We start from the raw sequence: 21705 nt of genomic DNA, 5'->3' as shown, positions 1-21705 counted from the left end.
TCTGGGGGGTCTGGGGCAGCTGCTCCCCACCCCGCCCGCCCGCGGGGCATTCCCCCTTGGCTCTTCAGGTGGGGAAACTGAGGCACAGGTTGGGGGGCAGGCCAGGGTTGGGACCCGGGTGTCCTAGCCCCACCCAGCCAGCTCTAGCCACAAGGAGGGGGCTGGGAGAGGGGAGGGTGGGCATCTCTGGGGGGAGTGAGGGGCCTGCCTCAGTTTCCCCAAGGGTTTCGGACACTGGGAAGGGGGCGGGGGGGGCAGCCTCCGGGAGGGGGAGGGTCTTGGGGGCTGGGAGCAGGGAAAGGGAGGGGGTGCAGCACTGAAAACCCAGGAGTCCGGGCCTCGCCTCCCCCCCCCCCCCCCCCCCCCCCCCCCCGGTCCGCGGGGCTCAGGTGTCGGAACCGGACACCGGCGGCTCCTGCGTCATCGCCCGGAGCCGAGGGATGGAGGCGGCTCCGCAGCAGGTGAGACCCCCCCCCCCGCCACGGTGCTGCACACTCCTGACCTGCAGTTCCCCCCACTGACGTCCCAGTCCCAATCTGCAGCCCCCCCCACAATTGGTGCCCCCCATTCCTGACCCACGGCCCCCCCCACTGCAGGCCCCCTGGGGGACAGCCAGCCCTGCCTGCCCCCCCCAGGCCCAGGGCCACCCCAGGATGCTGCTGCAGGAGCTGGTGGAGGCCGGATGGCGAAGCCACCTCTGGGAGCAGGTAAGTGGGGAGGGGGAGGCTTGGGGGGTTTCCCTGGGCTGCCACTACCCTGGGGGCTTGGGGCGGTGATATGGGGCAGGACTCTCCCTGGGTGGCCCCCAAAGGGTTAATGGTTCCCTGCTGCTGGGGAGTGAGGGAGGGGTGCGTGTGTCAGCTGCATGTATGTGCACGTGTGTATATGCTTGTGCGCATGTGCATGTGTGTGCCTGCCTGGGTCTGTGTTTGTGTGTGTGTGTACTGGCAGGATTGTACACAGATCTGTGCATGTGCATGTCTTCGTGGACCTGTACAAGTCCATGTATACGTGTGCGTGCGTGTGCGCATGGTCAGGCCTGTGTAAGTCTGTGTGCACGTGGGTGTGTGCATGAGCATGTGTGACTCTGTATGTATACAGACACGCGTGTGCCTGCAGGAGTGTGCTTGCACCTGTGCAAGCCTGGGAACACGGCCGTGTTTGTGCACATATGCGCGTGCCTGTGCTTGTGCATATCTGTGCATGCACCTGTGTGTGCATATAAATGAATGTGCACTTGTGCAAGTCCATGATTGCGTGCATATGTAAGCACATGTACAGGAGCATGCATGTACCTGTGCAAGTCCACGTGCGTGTGTGCACGTATGTGTAGGCATGTTGGACTGGTCTTTCTCCCCCTTTTGCCCCCCCCCCCCCCAGCTGTTTTGGGACTTCCAGCTGCTGGACACGGATGGGGACGGGCGTGTGAGCCCATGGGACGCAGGGCTGCTGCTGCGGGGCGTGCGGGGGGCCAGGGCTGCGGGCACCGCCTGGCACCGCTTCCTGGGGCAGCACCGCCACGGCCTGGCCTGGGCCGACATCCAGGTACCCCCGGGGCCGGGACGGGGAGCCAGGTTCCTGGGAGGACAGAGGGACCTAGTGGCTAGATCATGAGGGGTGGGTGCTGGGAGCCCGGATGCCTACAGCACCTAACTGGGGGGGTCATGAGGCGTCGCGTGCCCAAAGCTCCCAGTGGGGGTGGCCCAGGGGGGTCGCGGGGCTGCCTGGCGCTGACCTTCCCCCTGTGCTGCTGTCCCCAGGCCTGGCTGTCTAGAGACCCCCGGGCTCCCCCAGACCCCTCGACAGGATGTCGAGCTGAGCCAGACACTGATTGCTCCACGGAGAGGGTAATGGGGGTCGGGCACATTCCCTGACCTCTGACCTAGTGCTTCCTGGGGGGGGCTGGCCTGGAAGACCCCCCCCCACCTCGCTGCCCTGCACCTCTACCCCTGCAGGATGCCAGCCCCAGACAAAGCAGCTCCTTGCCCCGAGGGGGGGCAAAGCTTCAGCTCCAGCAGCTCCTGGACTGGTAGGTGCCTAAACCCAATAGACAAGGGGGCTCCTGGACCCCCCCCAACCCTAGGGTGCCCCCTAGTGCCTAGGGTTGGCAGCTCTGCTGGGCTTGAGGACCTAGCACCAGCCCTTTCCTCATCCAGGTCCTGGGACCCGAAGCTAAAGCCCATCCCCGTGGCATCGGGCCGGGCACAGCCAGCCGTGGGGCAGCAGATGGAGCTGAGCTGGAGACCCACACAGGTAGGAGCTGGGGAGCAGGGGGGGTCCTGGCTGGGGCCCCTGGACCCAGGCCCCCCCCAGCCTGGCCTGCCCCTTTGCACCCAGCAGGATGGGTTGGGCTGGTGGCTGCGCCAACTGGAGCAGGACCAGGACTGGCCCTGGTGGGGCCGCCCGCTGCCCCCCCGGGACCCGGAGCCAGCAGGTAGACGTGGGCCACATGTGGCCTGGGGTGCGTGCCCCGGGCTGCAACTGCCCACGGGCTGGGGCATGGAGATCCCTGCCCATGCCTGACCCTGTGTGCAGGGGGCATGCCGGGAGGTGTGTGTGCATGTGTGCAACCTGGGGTGAACTAGTGTGGGCAGATGCATATGAGTGAGAATGTGTGTGTGTGAGTGTGTGCAAGGTTGTGTGAAGGAGCATGGGTCAGGAGTATGTGCAGACCTGCAGGAGAGAGAGACAGAGGAAGTGTGGGTGTGCGTGTACGTGTGTGTTTACATGTGTAAGCTGGTGTGAAGGCATGTGTGGAAACCTCTTGGAAAGAGTGTGAATGTGTGTGTGTGTGTGAATATGGAGATGTGTGTGTGCATGTGCACATGTGCAAGCTGGTGTGACAGAGTGTCTGGAGACCTGTCGGGGAGAAAGAGAGAGAGTGTGATTGTGTGTGTCTATGCACATTTGTGTTTGCATGTGTGTGTGTGCATATGCAAGCTGTTGTGAAGGAGGGTGTGGAGACCGCTAGGAGAGAGAGACAGTGTGTGTGTGTGTGTGTCTGCACGTGCGTGCATGTGTGCAAGGTGGTGTGAAGGAGTACATGGAAACCTGTATGAGAGAGAGAGAGTGTGTGTATACAGGCCAGTAATGGTATATGTGTGTATAGGGGTGTGCGCGCATTTGTATGCATGTGTGTTGGTATACAGGGCAGTATGTATGTCTGTGCGTGTGTGCAGTACAGTAGTGGTATATATGTGTATGCGTGCGCATCGGGTGGGTGCATGCATGTGCCTGGGCCCCTTCTGCATGGGCACCTTTGAGCACACCAGCATGTGTGTGCATGCATGTACGTGCATGTCAGCCAGTGTGACTGCCTGTGCCAGCCGGTGCACCCTGATCCCGTGGCCAGGTGTGGCACTGAGCGTGGGGCGGAGAGGCGCACAGATACCCGGGCAATGGGCACGGCCAGCCCCTGCCCCAACTGAAACCAGCTCCTCTCTTGCAGGCACCTGGGGGCAGCTGCGCACTGCCCTGTGGGAAGGCTGTGCCCGGCGGCTGGCACGGGGGTCGGAGGAGGCCGTGTGCATGGACCATGCCACGGCCACGCACCAGCACGTCTGGCACACGCGGGAGCCGGAGCTGCAGGGCATGGTGAGCAGAGCCCCCGGTGTCCGTCCCAGCAGGCTCACGGTGGCAGGGGGTCCTGGCAGGGACATCCCTGCACCCGTTACCCCTGGGACTCCCTGGCTCCTCTCCCTTCTCCACCCCAGGTGCCCGGGCACAGACCCCTGGGCAGCTCCAGGGTGCCAGCAGGGAGCTGGGACCCCCCTGGACAGCACGGGCAGCCCGCAGCAGCGCTCCTAGAGCAGGTGAGCTCCCACCAGGCAGCACCGGCACCGAACCCCCCAGCTGCTGAGACCCCCAGTCTGATGCCCCTGAGTGCTGGCAGGCCCCCCGCCAGCTTCAGAGCTGGGAATAACCTCTGACCCCTGACCCTATGGGCCCTCCTGACCTCTGCACCCACCTGCTCCCCTGCTAGGATAGACCACAGAACCCAGGTGTCCCGGCGGTGCCCAGGGGTTGCCCAAGGCATCCTCCAAGGAGGCACAGCCCAGCAGCAGGGACCCTGGGTGGCGCAGGGGTGGGCATGTTGGCTCAGGGGGGTCCCTGCCCTGTTGCTCTCTGCCCCCCCAGGACTCCATGCCCCATGTCCCAGAGCTGCAGCCGGTCGAGGTTGCAATGCCAGGAGCTACGGGCACCCAGACCCAGGGCGTGCAGGGCATCCGGGCGCTGAGCCCCGCACCCCAGGCCGGGCCCCAAAGGCTGCTGCAGGGAGGACCGGTGGCTTCGGGGCTGCTGCAAACCGGGGAGATGCCGGCACCGCAGAGCCGGGGATCCCCCGTGATGGAGCGGGCGGGCGGCAAGCTGCAGCAAGAGGGGGTAGCAGGCCCCAGTGAGGCCCCCCCAGAAGGTCCTGGAGCCCAGGGCATGGAGCACCTAGCGTCGCTGGCCAGAGACACGGAGCCGCATGCCCAGAGCACGCGTGGACCAGCAGAGGCTTGCCAGGCTCTGGAGGTGCTGCCCAGGCCCCCGGTGCCCCCCCAGGCTGGGATCCTGGAGCTGAGCGAGCCCCACGGAGCAGCACAGAGCCAGCCAGAGCCACAGCCCCCCGTACCCCGGTACCCATCACCGCGGTGGCTGGAGCCTCGTCTGGCCCAGGGTGAAGGGGGGCAGCACGTGGCCCCGGCGCTGGAGGCTCTGCGGGCTCAGGGGATGCTGCAGCGGCAGCTCCCGGCTCTGCAGCCCCGGGGGGTGTCAGAGCCATGTCGGAGCCGGAGGCCACACCTGGAGCCCCGTCTGGGGCAGACTCAGGGCTCCGGCGCCCAGCCAGCGCCCCTGCAAGAAGCCCCCGGCACCCCTCAGAGGGGGCTGGAGCTGCAGACCCCCACTGCCCCGGTGGCTGGAGCCCCAGACCCCGGCGCTGGAGACCCTGAGAGCCCAGGGGATGCTGCAGCGCCAGCTCCCAGCCCTGCAGCTCCGGGGCCCCGTGCCCGGCCCGCCAGAGGTGCCCCGGGCCCCGGAGCTGGAGGGGGGCATGGCCCCCCAGTCCCAGGCGCCTTCGCCACCGGGGGCCGAGGCGAGGCCGGGGAGCCACGACCAGCGTCCACGGCCGGAGCCCAGTAGGGTGAGTGGGGGACAGAGAAAGGGTGCGGGGCCGGACTGGGAGTGCAGGCTCAGCCCCGGCACTTCCTGGACACGGGGCGTGGGGGTGGGAATGTGACCCACGGGAGAGATGGGGGGCAATTATAACCCCCAGAAGCTGAGTGGTGGGGTGGAGGTACGAGGGGTGGGCACCAGGTCCCCAGTGTCCACATAGGGGTGGCACACTGGAGGGTAGTGAGCATGCTACCTCCCAGCCCCCTGTGCTCAGACTGGTTCCAGCTCAGCTTTTGGGGTCCCCCCCCACAAAGCCCTTGCACTGATGCCACCCCTCGACGCAGCCCTGGCCGTGCCCCCTGCGCCGGGAGAAGGCGTTTGCGCTGCCCTCGCGGGCGGAGCAGCGGGCGGCCGTGCGGGAGCTGGTGGCGCTGCAGCAGCGGGCGCGGAGCCGGTGCCAGCAGGACCGCGAGCGTCAGCTTCTGCGGGTGAGTCGGCGGGGGGGGGGCAGTGCTAGGGCACGGCCCAGCTCCCAGCCCCAGAGCGATAACCAGGCCCAGTGCCTGCTCGGTGCTGTTCCACTTGGTCGGGCCCCACCCCAGAGCTGGGTGCACCCTAAGTCAACATGCCCGTGTCTGTCCCAGGTGCAGGAGCGGCTGTGCATCGCCAGGGACAGGAAAGCAGAGGACAACTGTGTGGGCACACGGCCAGGGGACCTGGCCCAGCTGGGGCACCAGGCAAGGCCCTGCCCTGGTGCCAGCTCAGCACCGCAGGTATGGCGGAGCGGGGCACAGGGGTCCAGCACGTGCCTCCAGCACAGGAGGGCACCAATGCCCATCACTGCTGTTCCCCACCTTAGTGCCCTGTTGCTGCCAGGTGGGGCGCTCCCCACCCCGTCGGCAAGGCCAGGGCCGGGCTGAGACCACGGCTGCAGGCTGGGTTGGAGGTCTGGGGGGTCTCAGACTGGCTGTGCCCCCAGGAGCAGCAGCGCACAGCGGTGAGGGAGCAGCTGGAGCGGGTGCGACGGGAGCGAACCTGCGTCATGCGGTGCCGGCGCCAGAGGCATGTGGCTGTTTGCAGGGGGGGCATGGGGCTGCCCCAGCACCCATGGGCACACGTGTGCTCACACGTCCCCCCCCCCGCAGGAACACGCGGAGCTTCCAGGAGCTCCTGGACCCCCTGATGCCAGCACCTGGCGAACAGGAGCCACGTGGTGCCCAGTTGCCCCCCCGGACCCCAGCGCCCCCCTAAACCTGCACCTGGGCCCCCCAGACCTGGGAGGGTGATGAAGAGACACAAGGACCCTGGTGTTTGGCCAGCACCTGTGTTAGCAAACCTGGGGGTGGGGGTCTCACAGAGCCACATCACGGGGGTCCAGCAGGGCGAAGGCACCGTTGCGGCGGAAGAAGCTGTCGATGCGGCACTTGGGCACAGGGTGCACAGAGATCTGGGTTGGCCCTGCACCACACGGGGGGGAAAGGGGGGTCAGGGTATGGGGCACCCAGACCCCCCTCACCTGGGCACCTCCTGGCACCTTGTGGGGGGCAGAAATGGGCAATAAAGACCGGATCTGCAGAGCTGGCAGTGCCTGTGCCTTCCTGCCACCCCCGCTCCCCCCCAGCACAGCTGGATGTGCCTGACCCCAGCCCCCGCCTCACCCAGATGCCAGCCATAGTCGAAGCTGGAGGTGACAGGCTCATCATACTTGTCCTCGGGGCTGAGGTCGGCACGTGCCCGCAGGTAGCGCCACCGCCCCTGCCCGTCGTGTGAGATGCCCTGGTACAGCAGCGCCTGCACGTCGGGGGGCACCGGCTTCATCTCTTTGATGCGGGGGCCCAGCGGGGGTGGCTCTGGGGGCGCAGGGGGCTTGGGTGCTGGGGGTGGTGCTGGGGGTGCAGCTGGCAGCGTGGGCAGTTGGAGGCGATGAGGGGTCGGGGGGCGGCGTGGGGGCTGGCGGGCGAGGAGCGGCTCACAGTAGCGGCCGTACCAGCGCAGCCACAGCTGCCCCTCGCGCCGGAACTGCTCCTTCAGGAAGTCCTGCTTCTGCGTGTCCGTGATCATGTCCCGCGCCATGGCCCTGGTGCCCGTGCGGCTCCTGCCTCCCCGTCCACGCCTGGGCCTCGTGCTGCGGCCGCATGTTGCCCAGACGACCGTGCTACACGGCTGTGAGCTCACAGAGCCCGGGTGGGGCGGGCACGGGACATGGGCAGGGGTCCGTGGCTGAGGCACCAGCAAACCAGGCCCACCCTGGACTAGTGTTGTGGGGGCCCCATGCCAGCAGCAGGGACACGCAGGCACCACTGAGCCTGGCTGCCGCAGGGGCAGGCTGGGGATCAGGGTGCTCCCCCTTCCCCTGCTCTGTGCTGACACCAGCTCTATGCTGATGCCAGGCTTGGTGGTAGGCACTGCAACACAGCCAGGCAGTGGCTGGGGGCACCACAGACCGGCTCTCACCCCCGATCTGCAGGATGGCCTGGCCCCAGGGCTAGGGGATCTCATCCCTGCCAGCCCTGATGCTCCCTAGTCTCTGCCCAGCCAGCCCTGGCTCCTCTGGCGTGGCCTGTGCAGACCCAGAACCGGCTGGAGCCGCTTGGTTCAGGGCAGGGAAGCTGGGCAGGACTGGGGAAGGGCAGGGCAAGGACAAAGGCCTCCTGCCAGCTGAGGCCCAGCTTCAGGGCAGGGCGGGCGGCAGAGCCAGAGCCAGGGAGCTGCGCTGCAGGGCTGGGGGGGTCCGAGCCCAGCCCCAGGCAGGGGAAGCAGCAGCTGCTCCGGCCCCTGGGCACTTCCCCTTTCGGGGCCATGGAATGAGCCATGGGCACGAGCACCGGGCTGCCGGTGAGTCACAGGGCAGGGGGGCCCGCACCCCCTCAGGGGCACCCAGGAGCTGGGTGCAGACCAGGCCCCCCCGCCCAGACCCCCCAGCAAGGACATGGCCAGGACATTCGGGAACTTATTTAATGATAGGGCAGTGCACTCACAGACACAAAAGACTGGGGTGAGCACCGGGTGCTACGAAACAGCATGGTGGGGGAGACAGCCTCAAGCCAGACCTACCTGCAGCCCCCCCAGCTAGCCCTCCCCAGACAAGGGCATCGTGCAGGGCCAATACAAGGATCCTGCACCCCCGTGTCCCAGTCCCTAGAGCTGGCCTGGGGACTCCGGGGAAGGCGCAGGGCCCTGAACTGGGTTGTACCGGTGAGATGGGGAAAAGAGGTCACAGCATACACGACGGAGGGGCGCTGGCCTTGGGGGTGCACACGCATGGGGGGGGCAGGGCACCGCCCTGCGCCTATCGGAGGTCCTCTGCCGTGAACATGCCCTTGGCGCGGCGCAGGATGGAGTCCTTGGCGGCGTCGTAGGGGTGCTCCTTGGAGGGGATCTCCAGCACGGCCGGCAGCGAGCGCGTGTGCGCGTCGATCGCGTGCCGGATCAGCTCCGCGATGAACTGGTTGATCAGGATGATGCCGATGTCATCGCGGCTCAGGAAGCTCCTGGGGGGATATACCAGCTGTCCCCCAGCCTGCCCCAGCCCCTCTCTTTCTACACCCACTCCCAAATCCCCCTTTCTACCCCATCCCACTCCCAAATCCTCCTTCCTACCCCCCATCCTGCCCCAGCCCCACTCTTTCTGCCCCCAAATCCTCCCAACCTGCCCCAAATCCCCCTTCCTACCCCCCACCCTGCCCCAGCCCCACTCTTTCTGCCCCCAAATCCTCCCAACCTGCCCCAAGTCCCCCTTCCTACCCCCCATCCTGCCCCAGCCCCACTCTTCCTACACCCACCCCCCAATCTGCCCCAGCCCCTCTTTCTATCCCCATCCCACTCCCAAATCCCCCGCCCCCCGCACCGAAAGGTCTCCTCGATCTCGGTGATGCTGGTCTCCTTCTCTACCACCAGGAAGTTGGGCTTGCGGTGCTTGTCCAGCTCGCCCACGCCGCCCAGCAGGAACCCGGTCACCGTGTCCTCGTCGCCCAGCACAGCCAGCAGCTTCCCGCGGCCGGCCATGGCGCCGGCTGACCCCCCGCAGCCGCCGTCAGCTCCTCTCCGCCGCGCTTCCGGGTAGGGCCCGCCCCTTTCCGCCCTCCCCGCCCAGCCGCTGCGCGCAGGCGCAGGAGCTCCCAGAACGTTCGGCGCCTGCGCGGGTTGCGCTGCTTTGCGCATGCTCGGACCATGCTGGTCCTACCCAACCCCCAGCGGGGGGGAACCCAGGGGTCCTAAACCATAATTCTCCTCCCAGAGCTGGGGGAGCCCCCAGGGTCCTAAACCCTACTAGCCCCCCAGAGCTGGGGGAGCCAAGGGGTCTTAAACCCTTCTCCTTGCCCCCTCCCAGAGCTGGGGGAGACCCCAAGGGTCCTAAACCTTACTCCCTGCCCCCTCCCAGAGCTGGGGGAGCCCCCAGGGTCCTAAACCCTACTACCCCCCCAGAGCTGGGGGAGCCAAGGAGTCCTAAACCCTACTCCTTGCCCCCTCCCAGAGCTGGGGGAAACCCCAAGAGTCCTAAACCCTACCACCCCCAGAGCTGGGGGAGCCCCCAGGGGTCCTAAACCCTACTCCCTGCCCCCTCCCAGAGCTGGGGGAGCCCAGGGGTCCTAAACCTTAATCCCTTCCCAGGAGCTGGGGGGGGAGCCCAAGGGTCCTAAATCCTATTCCCCCCCTAGAGCAGGGAGGGAACCCAGGCATCCGGGCCCCCAGGATGCCCTGTAGGCCTCTCCCCCACTGCGTTGGCCCCTGTGGGGGGGTTGGCGTGACCCTGAGCAGGTGGGGGGAACCACTCAGGCCCAGGAGTCAGCGTGAGGGGCCCTAAGGCTGGCACATACCTGCCCCCCTCCCAGCAGACACAGATCACAGGATGCAGTGCTGGTGGCAGATGAGCGAGTGGTTTATTGTGGTGGGGGGTGCTGAGAGGGGGGCACTGGCTCCCCCCTCCCCCCCAGCAGCATTTTTTGTATATAGTTTTTTTTCTCCTTTTTTACAAAAAAAAAGACTGGTTTTGGGATCCCCCAGGTGGGGGGCACCATGTCCCCTTGTATCTCCCTGGCTCTTGCCCTCCATGCCCCCGCAGGCAGGCAGTGCTTTCTACCCCCCACCCCACTGAGAACCAGTGCAAAGGGCCCTTCTGCCCAGGGCCCGGGTGCAGGGCATTGTGGGTAGCCGGTGTGCAGTGGTGCTGGCAGGTGGGAGGGTTGGGGTCGGGACATGTGCTGTACTAGGTAGGGCACACAGGCACTGGTGGGGCAAGGGGATTGGGACACATGGGCACCGGCAGGGCAGGGGGGATCAAGGCACACAGGCATTGGCAGGATGGGGGAATCAGGGCATGCGGACACTGGTGGGTTTGGGGTGGAGAGATCAGGACACATGGGCGCCAGCACGGCAGGGGAAGGTCGGGACACGCGGGCACTGGCGGGGCAGGGGGAGATCGGGACAGACGGACACTGACAGGGCAGGGGGGGACTGAGACAGATGGGCACTGGTGGGGCAGGGAGGGATCAAGACACGCAGGCACCGGCGGAGGCAGGGGCTGGTGCAGCCTAGGGCACGCTGACGCGGAAGGGGCTGCCAGGCACGTTCTCATCGCCCCAGCGCAGGATGAGCACGTAGTCGCCCGTCTCCTTCACCGTGTAGGTGACGTTGTAGATGCGCCCGCCCACGTGCTTCACGTACACCTCCTCGCACGGTGTCTTGGGCCCGTGCACGCCCACCATCAGCATGTTGCTGCCTGCCAAGGGGAGGGTTGGTGTCAGCTGGGCCATGCCCCTTCCCACGCCCCTCCCCTCAGGCCCCACCTCTCACCCCAGGCCCTGCCCTCGTACCAGCCTTGCTGCAGTCCACCGTGAAGGTATTCTTCTGGCCCACAAAGGCCTTGCTGAGCCCGGGGCCGCGCGCCACCACCTTGCTGGCGTCGGACGAGAACTTAGGCATGGCCGGGAAGCCGGGGCCCCGTGCTGCTGCCACCGCCACCGCCGCGCCCGCTGACTTCATCACCGTCTCCACCAGCACCGTCGACGTCTCATGCAGGCTGTGCCCGCCTGACAGCCGCGGACCTGGGGGGAAGGGGACAGCCTATTGTGGAGCCCGTCCTGCCGGCTGTGGGGCAGGAGTGGGGGGCACCAGCAGAGCTGGGGGGCGGTCAGCACCATACCTGTGACCTTGGCCTTGAAGGGGCTGCCCACGATGTGGTGGGGGCCACTGTACTTAATGGAGATGAGGTAGCTGCCGGGCGCCATGGGTGTGTAGGTGACGCGGTGGCCCTCGGGGCACTCCTGGCAGTCCAGCTGCACCTTGGAGGGGCCGTCGATGGTGACCGACAGCGCGCCTGCGCCCGCGTTCACCGTGTTCACAAAGAACTCTGAGCACACGCCTGTGGGCACACACGGGGGGTCAGTGGGGCTGCGCCCCAGCACTCTCCACCCATCAAAAGCAGCCCCCCACCCTTGCCTGCAGCTGCGGTAGGGGGCACCAGGCAGGCAGACAAGCCCACCCCTCTGGGCACAGAGACTGGTGCTTTGGTGCCTCCTGCCCCCAGCATGGTCTCCCATCCAGGCCCCACCCTTACCTAAGCCTGCTTAGCTTGGAGAGCTGTACAGGTGGCCCAATGCCACTACGTGGTCTCCCACCCAGACCCCAGACCCCAGCCCTGCCCCATCCTGCTTAGCCGGACCCCGAGCAGCCCCACCCCGGGTCTCCTATCCAGGCCCTGACCCCGCTGAGCCCAAGCCCCCCCACCTGTGGTGCCGCCCTCGAGGCCGGGGCCGTAGGCGGTGACAAGCCCGGGGTCGCCAGCCTGGCTCTGCTCCCCAACGCGGATCTTGAAGGGGCTGCCGGGGATGTGGCGTCCATTGAACTTCACGTCGATGGAGTGGACGCCGTTCTCCCGCGGGATGAACCGGATGGCTGACTTGTCTGGAGGCGGAGGCGCGGGGGGGTGTCAGTGAGGCACCTGCCCCAGCCCCCACACTTGCACCAGGCCCTCAGTCCCCCCCATGACCCCGCTCACCGCTGTCGAGCTCGGAGACGCAGCACTCCTGCACGCCGCCCGAGGGCGTGTGCACCTTGGCCTCGATGAGCCCGCGCGCGCCGTTGAGCTGCACTGCGAAGGAGGCCGGCTGGTTCACCTTTAGCCCCGTCTCCTGTGGGAGGAGAGGACGTGTGTGGGCCCTGTGCAATGGGGGCAAGGGCAGGCACTGGGGGCACCGTGCTGGGGGGGGTGGGGAAATGGGAGCAATCGGGGTTCAGGTCGTGAGCGGGGGGTTCCTGCGTGCAGGGGGGCTGTGGGTTGGGAGTGTGGGGCGCTGGTGGGCAGGGGGTGCTGTAGAGGCAGGGCCCTACCTGCAGGCTGGTGACCGTGAGGCGCCGAGCGTCGTCGGACAGGGAGGCCACGGGCACCACGAAGGGGCTGTCGGGGATGTGCTCGTCGTTGAACTTGATGGAGACCTCGTAGTCGCCTGCAGGGGGAGGGTGTCAGGCCTCGCACGTGTGCATGCAGCTTGCACGCGGGTCGGGGGTGGGCGGGGAAGCACTCACCAGCCTCCTGCACCACGTAAGAGACGCCGCAGGAGCCGTCCTTGCGGTCCTCGAAGGCGATCTCAGCCTTGCTGGGCCCCTCGACAGCGATGGACAGGCCCCCAGCACCAGCCTCTCGTGTCCAGATGCTGAACTCGGCTGTGGGGCAGGACCGGGGCCTTCAGCCTGGGGCCAGGTGCCCCTGTCCTGCCCCCCCGGGTATCTCAGCCTCCCACAAGCAGCTCAGACCTCTCTGCGCCATGGCCTCCTTGTGACACCCCCATGCCCTCCCAGCTCCCTGTACCCCCTGCCAGCTACCCTTGTCCCCATGCAAGCCCTGCCCACCCCGTGTGACCTCTTCCCACACCAAAGCCCCTCTGAGGTGCCTTGTGCAAGCTCCACCCACCCCCGCGTGCAAGCTCTGCCCTCCCCAGTCTCCACGGGAGCTGCTCTGTGCAAAGTCCGCCCATTCCCTTGTGCAAGCTCCTCCCACCCCATTGCTGCTCCCTCCCCATTGCTGCACTCCTTGTGTGGGCTGGTCTGTGCAAGCTCCGCCCCTGCGCATGCAAGCCCTGCCCACCCTGCCGTCCCCGCACGAGCGCCCCTACCTGGCACACCGGCCACGCCGCGCTCCAGCCCGGTGCCGCCTGCCCGCACCTTGTGGGCACCGCCCTCGCCCAGGGGCCCCACAGTGAACTGGAAGGGGCTGCCGGGCACGTGCTGGCCCCGGTACTTGACGGCCACGGTGTGGGGGCCCATCTCCTGTGGCACGAAGCGCACGCTGTAGGCGCTGTCCTCTCCCTCCACGATCTCCGCCTCTGACGCCTTCCCTGACGGGCTCAGCACCTGCGCCGTCATGTCCTGCGGTGCCGCCTCACCTGCACGCACACGCGATGCACACGCAGCCTCAGGCACCGGCCTGGCTCCGTGCACAGCCCCCCAGGCGCAGCGGGGACCCAGCGGGGGGTGCCATGGCCTCCCCCAGCTGCCCCCCCCACCCCTGGGAAGGCTCGGCAGCCCCTCCCTGTGTGCACAACATGCGTGCAACATGTCGCCCTCTTGCAAAACCCGCTGACTGCCCCCGTGGGCGAGATGAGTGTGGCTGTGGGTGGGGAGCTGGGAGCCTGGCTGAGGTGCTCGCACACGCACACACGCGCACACGCAAACGGCACGAGGCAAGCGTGCAGAAGGGGTGCAGATGTGTGCGTGCAGGGCAGGTGCAGTGGGGGGGTGCGCACAACACCCACCCATGGGTGGACATGCAAAGACTCACGTGCCCGTGGGAAGCACACATGGAAGTAAGGTGTGGTGGTACTGCGTGTGTAGGGCAAAACACAAGGGAGTTGCACACCATGCAAGGGACAAACACGGGTGTTAAATGCATACAAAGGCACATGAAGGTGCACACACATGCAATGCACCCACCTGCACATACATGAGGCATGCACAAGGGGCATGTGCATACACATACATGCAAGGTGCAAGCACGTGTGACCTATGTGAGACATGCATGTGCATGTGCCAGGAGCACATACATGCACACAAGTATGGTACATATATACACACACGTGAGGCACACATCCCTGACCCCTGACAGGCATGCAAGCCCTGCACCCACCCACTCACATGCAAGGCAGAGACACGTGTGAGCTGCACACACACATGCACACGTCAAAGACAGACCGCACATGCAAGGCAAACACTCGTGAGGTATGCCCATGTTAGTGAGTTGCGTACACACGCACACATACACACAGACACACACACAGATGGGTGAGGTCGATACACACACACACACACACACACACACACACGATGCAGCAGACAAGGACAGGATGGGCAGCTGAGGCATGCACCTGTGCAACACACGCAAGTACAGATGGCACACACATGTGAGGCACGTTTGCACACTCGAGGCACAGACCCTGGCAGGCCGAGTCATGCAAAGGCACATGCACACACGTGCACACACACACACGCGCGTGCGAGGCGCGCACCCTCCTGGCTGCGGGCGATGGTGCTGAAGGCGCCGAGGCCCTCGCGGCCCAGGAAGCCGCCGAAGACGCTGGGGAAGGGGTCGCCGCCGACCTGGGTGGACTCCTCCACCCGCACCTCGCGTGTGGTCTCGCCGCCCCGCGTCTTGCTGATCTCGGTGCGCTCCGTGCGCGTGTACGTGTGGCTGCTGCGCGTGAAGGTGCGCGTGAGCCGCTCCTGGGCCGACACCATCTGGAACCAGTTCCCTGCTCCGCGCCACGGGGTGGGGGGGGGGGGCAGGTCAGACCAGGCAAGGTGGGCACAGGCCCCTCCCCAGAGCCAGCTGCCTGCCCCAGCCCCGCCCGCACCCACAGCAGAGGACGGGCCTCGCTGCGCCTAGATCCTCCTGCCCAGCGCCCGTCACCGAATCAGAGACAACGAGAGCTGGAAGGGACCTCAGGGCATCACATCGAGTCCAACTCCCTGCTCTAAGCAGGACCAGCCGCGACTCCATCGTCCCAGCCAAGGCGTTGTCTACCCGGGTCTTCAGCGCCTCCAAGGATGGAGACTTCACCACCCCTCTGGGGAGCCTGTCTCAGGGCTTCACCACTCTCCCAATGAGAGTTTTTCCTAACATCCAACCTCAACTTCCCTTGCTGCAGCCTGCGCCCATTGCTCCTTGTCCTGTCACCTGCCCCCGCTGAGACCAGCCCAGCTCCAGCCTCTTTGCAGCCCCCCTGCAGGGAGGTGACGGCTGCTGTTCAATCCTCCTCGGTCTTCTCTTCTCCAGACTAAATCAGCCCAGGTCCCTCAGCCTCTCCTCACCAGTCCTGTCCCCCAGCCCCACAACCATTTTCACTCCCCTCCACTGGACTCTCCAATTTGTCCACATCCTTTCTGTAGTGGGGGGCCCACAGCTGGACACAGCACTCCAGATGTGGCCTCCCCAGTGCTGAATGGAGGGGAATAAATACTGCTGGCAATGCTCCTGCCAGAGCAGCCCAGGATGCCATTCACCTTCTTGCCACCCAGGGCACACTGCTGGCTCCTGTTCAGCTTCTTGTCCCCCATCACCCCTGGGTCCTTTCCTGCAGAACTGCTGCCCAGCCTGTCACCCCCAGCCCGCACCGGTGCATAGGAGACTTTGCACCTGTCCTTGCCGAATGTATCTCATGAGATGACTTTTGGCCCAATCCTCCAATCACTCTGAATCCTATCCCTACCCTCCAGCACACCTACTACCCCCCCCCCGCCTTGGTGTCATCTACAAACTTGCCAAAGTTTGCACTGCACTGCATCCCATCTTCCAGGTCGCTGATGAAGAAATTGAACAAAACTGGCCCCAGGACCAACCCCTCCACCCTCTCCCTGACCCCTGCAGGGACCCCTCCCCGGCATCTCTCCCGCTCCTCCCTGCTCTACCAATGCAGACGTGTTTCCTGACATCCAACCTAAGCCTCCTTGGCTGCAACGTCCAGCCCCGTGGCTCCGCGTCCTGCTCTGCAGCAAGAGCAAACAGGGGCTGCCCCTCTCCTCCGTGCAGCCCTCGGGTGTTTGATGTCTGCACTCCCATCCCTGCCAAAGCTGCGCACACCCAGCTCCTCCGGCCTCTCCTCTAGGACCTGCCTTCCCGGGCCCTTGATGCTCTTTGTTGCCCACCCCTCGCCCCTCTAATGTCTCCACATCCTGTGCATCCCGGAGGAAGGAGAAGGAGGGGGAGGAAGACCCCCTGACACCCACCTGGGATCTTCAGGTTGAGGTCACAGGTGCTGCCGATGGTGGCGATGGAGGGGGCCTGGCGCCGGCGCGTGATGCTCTCCTTCATGCGCCCCTCACCTGTCACCTTCACCGTGAAGGGGCTGCCTACGGGAGGGCGGGGGGAGCACGGCCTCAGCACCCATTGCGTTGCCGCCCCACCACTCTGCTTCCCCCCTGCTCAAACCACCAGCTACAGCCCTGCACGCACCTGGCACGTGCTTGTCGGCGAACTTGATGTTGATGACGTAGGTGCCTGGCTCGGTGGGGCAGTAGGTCACTTTGCAGGTGCCGTCCTCCATGTCTTCGCAGTTGATGTCCACCTTGCTGGGTCCCTCGATGGACAGCCCCAGCCCTCCATAGCCTGCACGGACGGCACCAGGTCAGCCCCATGTTGTGGACCTCCGCCCCCCCACCCGCGAGCCACCCCCCGCCGTGCTCACCTGCGCTGCGCGTGTCCACGATGAAGTCGGACAGCTGGAAGGTGCGGCCCTCGGCCAGCCCGGCCCCCCAGGCCTTGACGCGGCTGGCGTCCCCGATCTCTGAGGGCCCCACCACGATCTTGAAGGGGCTGTTGGTGACGTGCTTCCCGCTCTTGCGCACGCTCACCACGTGCTCGCCCACCTCCTTGGGTGTGAACGAGATCCCTGCGGGTGGACAAACATGTCAGGGGGGTGCCCATGGCCATGGTTACAACCATCTAGCATCCACCTGCTCCACAGCCACGGCTGCATTCACCCAGCATCTACCTCATGCCACGGCCACAGCTGCCCGGCACTGACTTCCTCCCACAGCCACAGCCACAGCCACAGCCACGATCGCAGCCACTGTCACACTCATCCAGCATCCATTCACCCACAGCCATGGCCACATGCACCCAGCATCCACCTCATGCCACGGCTGCAACCACAGCCACGTGTGCCCAGCATTGACCCTCCAAGGCCATGGTCACACTCATCCAGCATCCACCTTAGGCCACGGGCACAACTGCCCACCACTGACCTCCCCCACAGCCACAGCCAGTGTCACATTCATCCAGCATCCATCCACCCACAGCCATGGCCATCTGCACCCAGCGTCCACGTCATGCCATGAGCACAACCACAACCATGGCCACGTGTGTCCGGCATTGACCTCCCCCCGCAGGCTGTACCGATGTGGCGGTTGGGCAGGCGCTTGAGCAGGCAGGGCTCCTCGGTGCCTGAGGGTGCACGGATGCTGGCTGTCAGCAGGCTCAGGTCCGTCTCCGTGATCTTCAGCGACACGTCCGTGGAAGTGCCCACGTTGAGCTGTGACGTGCGCATGGAGTCATCACCTGTGGCCGGGGGGAAAGTGGTTAGTGGAGGGTGGCAGGGCCACGTGGGTGGGGGCTCGGGGCCCAGGTCACCCTGTAGGGGATTGTGGGTAGGGGGTAGGTACTCACCGGTGATCTTGGCGGTGAAGGGGCTGCCGGGGATGTGCTTGTCATCGAAGCGCACAATGATGCTGTAGTCGCCGGGCGCCGTGGGCAGGTAGGATACGGTGCATGTGCCGTCCTTGTTGTCTTGGCATGTGATCTCCGCCTTGGATGGGCCCTCCACGGCCAGCGACAGGCCCCCTGTGCCACGGGCCACGTCACGGGGGCTGGGACACCCCCGGTCCCCTCCTGGCTGCCCCCCAGCCTGCCCTCAGCCCGTTCCGAGCCCCCTGCGCTGCCTACCTTCACCCGCGTCCTTGGTGATGATGGTAAAGGTGGCCGGCTTGTTGACCACGCCGTGGCTCAGGCCAGGCCCGTAGGCGCTGACGTGCCGAGCGTTGACGGCATCCACGTAGAACTGCAGGGGGCTCCCTAGAAGTGGGGGTAAGGGGGCGTCAGGGAAGCCACGGGCCCCTGCACCTGCCCCCAGGTGTCGGGGCTCCCAGCCCCCAGCACCCCCGTCTCCTCCCTGAGTGCCCATGGACAGGGGCTGGGGGCACTGGAGAGGGGGGAAGGGAAGTGTTAACCCTTTGGCCACCAAAGCCATCACGAAGGAGCGGCCGCACCTGGGATGTGGTTGCCGTCATACTTGATGTCCATCTCGTGCAGCCCCTTCTCAGTGGGCGCGTATTGCACCGTCACGGTGCCGTCCTTGTTGTCCGTGATGCGGGGCCGCCCCTTCTTCCCCGAAGGCATGCGCACCTCGCCTGTGGGCACGGGGGCACCGGGTCACCCTGATCCCCGGCCCCTTTCTCTGTGCCGCCCCCACGTGCATTTACCCACCCCTTTGCCTTACCCGTGATCTCCCCCTTCTGCACAGTGAAGGGGATGACCAGGTTGAAGGGGCGCAAGCTCTCGGTAGCGGGCACGACCGGCTCATCCGTGGCCTGGGGGGGCAGAGAGAGGGTCAGTAGGGGCATGGCGGTGGGGAGCATTGCCCGGAGATGGAGCTGTGAGGAGATGGCGCGGCCAGCAGGGGGTGCTCAGGGCAGCAAGCTGGTGCCCGCGCCCACCACCCCCCAGCGTGCGGTGCACAGCGCTGCACGTGCGAGAGGAGGGCAATGTGGTGCGCACGGACAGGCTAGCAGGTGCTGGGGGGGGGAGGGGGGACGGGCATGGGCGGCAGGTACCCAGCGGGGTGGGAAGGCGCCGGTGGGTGGCGTCTGGCTGGGCTCCTCGGCAGGGGGTGGCGTCTTGCAGGCCTGGGGAGGCGGGAGCCTGTTAGTGCCCGGTGGGGGCATGTGGGAGTGGCACTCTCGCCCTCCAGGACACTTGGGCGTAGCTAATGTGCAGCGGCTTTTGGGGGGGAAATCTCTCCCCTGGGGCCCCCCAGCAGCCGGCCTAATGTCTCCCTTCCAGCAGCCGACCCTGTCGGACGCTGCTTAGCTTTGGCACTGACTGCACCCCCCTCCGCTACAGCCCACCCTGCACTATAACCACGCGCCCACTTCCTAGCTCCACCCCGTGCTCCAGCCACACCCCCTGCCCCACCCGTCACACCCCTGCCCACTGCCCACACCCTGGCCACGCCTCCACCCCACGGCCACGCCTCCTGTGCCAAGCCGTGCCCCCCGGCCTCTTGGCGCCTACCAGGACGTGGAAGGGGCTGTTGGGGATGTGCTCGCCGCCGAAGCGGATGGTGATGACGTATTTTCCGGGCTCGGGGGCTGTGTAGTAGATGTCGAAGGTGCCGTCGTGGTTCTCCACCACGTCCACATCCAGCTCGGCCCCGTCGGGCGTGGACACCTTGCAGGTTACCTTGCCCTTGCCGGCCGCCTTGGCGTCCACCGTGATCACCGTCTCTTCCCCGATCTGGATGGTAGGGCCCAGACAGGCGCCTGCAGAGGAAGGGGAAGGGGTCATCCGCGAGGATGGGGGCCGCCCTTGGGGAACGATGCCCGAGGAGCCACGAGTGGGGATCCTGGTTGACCCCCCACCCCCGTCAGCTGTGCCATCCTGTGGCTTTGCCCCTTCCCCTGCCCCAGGCTGGGTGGTGACGAGAGGACTTACCCAGTCCGTGGCCCCCGATGGACACTGCAAAGAGAGGGAGGGGAAGGCGAATGAGGATGTGACTGCCTTCGGCTGGCGGGGGTGCAGGTCGGGAGTGGGGGGCATTGGCTGGAGGTGGTAGGGGCTGCGGGCTGGGAATGAGGGGCACTGGTGGGATAGTGGGGCAGGAGTGAGGGGCACCGGGGCCGCACCTGTGACGAGGCACTTGCTGGCATCGCCGGAGGGCAACGCGTGGGTGCGGAAGGGCGAGAAGGGGATCTCGTCGCCGCCGTACTTGATGGTGATGGTGTAGCGCCCGGTCAGATCGGGCACGTAGGACACTGTGTAGGTGCCGTCCCCGTTGTCCCGGATGTTGGCCTTCTTGGGCTTGCCCTCAGGGTCCTGCAAGCATGGGCAGAGCGCCGCTGCGTCACCCTCCGCCCAGGCCCAGGTCCCTGCCAGCCCGCACCCCCCACGCCCAGCACTCACAAGGATTTGCACGGTGAGCAGCCCCTCCCCAGCGTCGCGGGCGTCGATGGTGAACTCCACGGGCAGGCTGGCGGGCACGCCGGCCGCGCTCAGCCCGGGGCCGCTGGCCCGCACCTTGCTGGCATCGTGCGCCGGTAGCGCCTTGATCTTGAATGGGCTGTGGGCAGGGGGAGCCGGGGAGGTCAGCACCGGGCCCCGTCTCCCCCTGCCCAGCCTCGAACGGCCCCGATTCTGCTCCGCGCCCCCCGGCTCACCTGCGCGGCACCTCCTGTCCCGCATACTTGACGGCCACGGTGTAGGGCCCATCGGTGGCCGGCGTGTAGTTCACCTTGTGGGTCCCGTCACCATTATCACGCACCTCCACCGGCTCCGCCAGCCCTGGGGGTGGGGCAGGGTAAGAGCGGGGGCAGCAGGGGACTCCCCGAAATCCAACCCCAGCAGCCAGAGGCAGCACCTACCGGAGGGTCCCAGCACCATGACCTCGAGCGGGGCTCGCCCGGCCTTGCTGCAGTCCACCGTGAAGGTCTGCGGCACCCGGGCCCGGACGCCGGCCCCCAGCCCCGGCCCCGTGCACTTGACCTTGCTGGGATCCACCACGTCCTTCACCGGCACCTGAAAGGGGCTCCCTGCGGGGGGGAAGAGGGGCGTCAAATACCCTTGGGACGGGGCAGAGGACACATGGAGGGGGCAGAAGACCCTGGATGAGGCTCCCAAAGCCCCCAGGCTGGGGTCCCCACCTGGGATGGGGCGTCCCCCGAAGGTGATGTTGACGTCGTAGTCGCCGGGTGTGAAGGGGATGTACTCCACGCTGCAGCTCCCGTCCTTGTTGTCCTTGCACGACATCTTCGCCTCCGACGGGCCCTCGATGGCCAGCCCCAGCCCCCCGGTGCCCGCGCCCCTGCAGGAAGAGACCCCCGCCCCGCTCAGTGTCTGGCGCCGGGCCTCCCCCGGCCCCGGGTGCTGCCCGGGCTGGGGTCTTGCCCCGCGTGGCGGTGGGGGTGCGCCGTACCGGGTCTCCACGGTGAAGCGGTTGGCCTTGTTGACCAGCCCCCCCTCGAGGCCGGGGCCGTAGGCCCGCACGCGGGAGGGGTCGCAGCCCTCGGCCACGGCCACGCGGAACGGGCTCTTGGGCACCGGCACGTCGTCGTAGGTCACCTCCACGCGGTGCACGCCTGGCGGGGGGAGCAGGGTCACTGCGCTGCCGGCCCCCTCCCCTTGGCACCCAGCCCCCCCCAGCCACGCTGGGGTCAAGGGCAGGCCGGTCCACGTGACGGGTGACAGGTGCGGCTCCGCTCGGCCTAACAATAGCCCGCGGCCGGCGGCCGGCGGGGCCCCGGCCAGCGGGCCCCCCCCCCCCGGACCCAGCACCACCTGCTCATTATGTCTGGGCGATAAATCACCCCTCCCCTACAGCAGGGCCCGCCGGGGGCGGGGCAGAG

At 66.7% G+C, this 21705-nt stretch overlaps 4 protein-coding genes across 8 annotated transcripts in view; 1 reads left to right on the top strand and 3 right to left on the bottom strand.

Annotated features, from left to right (window-relative positions):
- The first annotated feature begins 335 nt into the window (after window positions 1-335).
- LOC149865326 (uncharacterized) lies at window positions 336-5583 on the top strand. Of its 3 annotated transcripts, none has more exons than XM_090041332.1 (11): window positions 336-461; window positions 597-707; window positions 1381-1545; window positions 1761-1847; window positions 1956-2029; window positions 2157-2253; window positions 2314-2434; window positions 3449-3594; window positions 3714-3812; window positions 4138-5128; window positions 5445-5583. In XM_090041332.1, the coding sequence occupies exons 1-10, from the start codon at window positions 441-443 to the stop codon at window positions 5125-5127; spliced, it is 1911 nt and encodes a 636-aa protein (XP_089897458.1). In that variant the 5' UTR covers window positions 336-440; the 3' UTR covers window position 5128; window positions 5445-5583. The 3 variants fall into 3 exon arrangements, with proteins under 3 accessions (XP_089897458.1, XP_089897460.1, XP_089897459.1); XM_090041334.1 differs by having other exon boundaries at window positions 337-461; window positions 2341-2434; XM_090041333.1 differs by having other exon boundaries at window positions 337-461; window positions 2338-2434.
- A 728-nt stretch (window positions 5584-6311) lies between these two features.
- On the bottom strand, window positions 6312-7932 carry LOC149865325 (protein SPMIP1-like). Its single transcript, XM_090041335.1, is given in 2 exon segments — window positions 6312-6672; window positions 6675-7932. Coding segments are annotated over 2 exon segments (720 nt in total). The 5' UTR covers window positions 7174-7932; the 3' UTR covers window positions 6312-6451.
- Window positions 7933-8041: 109 nt separating this feature from the next.
- Window positions 8042-9173, bottom strand: ATP6V1F (ATPase H+ transporting V1 subunit F). Its single transcript, XM_090046252.1, has 2 exons — window positions 8948-9173; window positions 8042-8591 (listed from the first exon to the last, which is right to left on the bottom strand). Exons 1-2 carry the CDS (start codon window positions 9103-9105, stop codon window positions 8390-8392), a joined length of 360 nt encoding a protein of 119 aa, XP_089902378.1. The 5' UTR covers window positions 9106-9173; the 3' UTR covers window positions 8042-8389.
- A 785-nt stretch (window positions 9174-9958) lies between these two features.
- FLNC (filamin C) overlaps window positions 9959-21705 on the bottom strand; it is a 30388-nt gene continuing 18641 nt past the window's right edge. The window contains exons 23-48 of one of the 3 annotated variants that reach the window (XM_090041324.1): window positions 21276-21438; window positions 21004-21164; window positions 20725-20892; window positions 20521-20644; window positions 20267-20423; window positions 19990-20179; window positions 19799-19822; window positions 19379-19626; window positions 18919-18990; window positions 18585-18675; window positions 18355-18495; window positions 18032-18160; window positions 17756-17929; window positions 17486-17647; window positions 16776-16979; window positions 16544-16696; window positions 16318-16440; window positions 14601-14843; window positions 13212-13481; window positions 12625-12762; window positions 12430-12545; window positions 12098-12230; window positions 11827-12003; window positions 11243-11461; window positions 10914-11144; window positions 9959-10819 (exon numbers count right to left, since the gene is read on the bottom strand). In XM_090041324.1, the coding sequence (XP_089897450.1) occupies window positions 10632-10819; window positions 10914-11144; window positions 11243-11461; window positions 11827-12003; window positions 12098-12230; window positions 12430-12545; window positions 12625-12762; window positions 13212-13481; window positions 14601-14843; window positions 16318-16440; window positions 16544-16696; window positions 16776-16979; window positions 17486-17647; window positions 17756-17929; window positions 18032-18160; window positions 18355-18495; window positions 18585-18675; window positions 18919-18990; window positions 19379-19626; window positions 19799-19822; window positions 19990-20179; window positions 20267-20423; window positions 20521-20644; window positions 20725-20892; window positions 21004-21164; window positions 21276-21438 (4199 nt within the window). In that variant the 3' untranslated portion in view covers window positions 9959-10631. The remainder of the gene's footprint in view (window positions 10820-10913; window positions 11145-11242; window positions 11462-11826; window positions 12004-12097; window positions 12231-12429; window positions 12546-12624; window positions 12763-13211; window positions 13482-14600; window positions 14844-16317; window positions 16441-16543; window positions 16697-16775; window positions 16980-17485; window positions 17648-17755; window positions 17930-18031; window positions 18161-18354; window positions 18496-18584; window positions 18676-18918; window positions 18991-19378; window positions 19627-19798; window positions 19823-19989; window positions 20180-20266; window positions 20424-20520; window positions 20645-20724; window positions 20893-21003; window positions 21165-21275; window positions 21439-21705) is intronic. The other 2 variants (XM_090041325.1, XM_090041326.1) reach the window with 2 other exon arrangements.

This window comes from Crocodylus siamensis, chromosome 4 (assembly GCF_052110815.1).
Source record: "Crocodylus siamensis isolate JL-2025a chromosome 4, ASM5211081v1, whole genome shotgun sequence".
In the NCBI taxonomy this organism is placed as follows: domain Eukaryota; kingdom Metazoa; phylum Chordata; order Crocodylia; family Crocodylidae; genus Crocodylus; species Crocodylus siamensis.
Note: the sequence above shows the minus strand (reverse complement) of the source record. Positions and strands in the feature narration are given on the sequence as shown.

Coding starts and splice junctions, on each gene's coding strand:
- LOC149865326 (XM_090041332.1), top strand. CDS start 441: ATGGAGGCGGCTCCGCAGCAG. Junction 462..596: donor TGGAGGCGGCTCCGCAGCAG/GTGAGACCCCCC, acceptor CCCCCACTGCAG/GCCCCCTGGGGGACAGCCAG. Junction 1,546..1,760: donor TGGCCTGGGCCGACATCCAG/GTACCCCCGGGG, acceptor TGCTGTCCCCAG/GCCTGGCTGTCTAGAGACCC.
- ATP6V1F (XM_090046252.1), bottom strand. CDS start 9,105: ATGGCCGGCCGCGGGAAGCTGCTGGCTGTGCTGGGCGACGAGGACACG. Junction 8,592..8,947: donor GAGATCGAGGAGACCTTTCG/GTGCGGGGGGCG, acceptor ATATCCCCCCAG/GAGCTTCCTGAGCCGCGATG.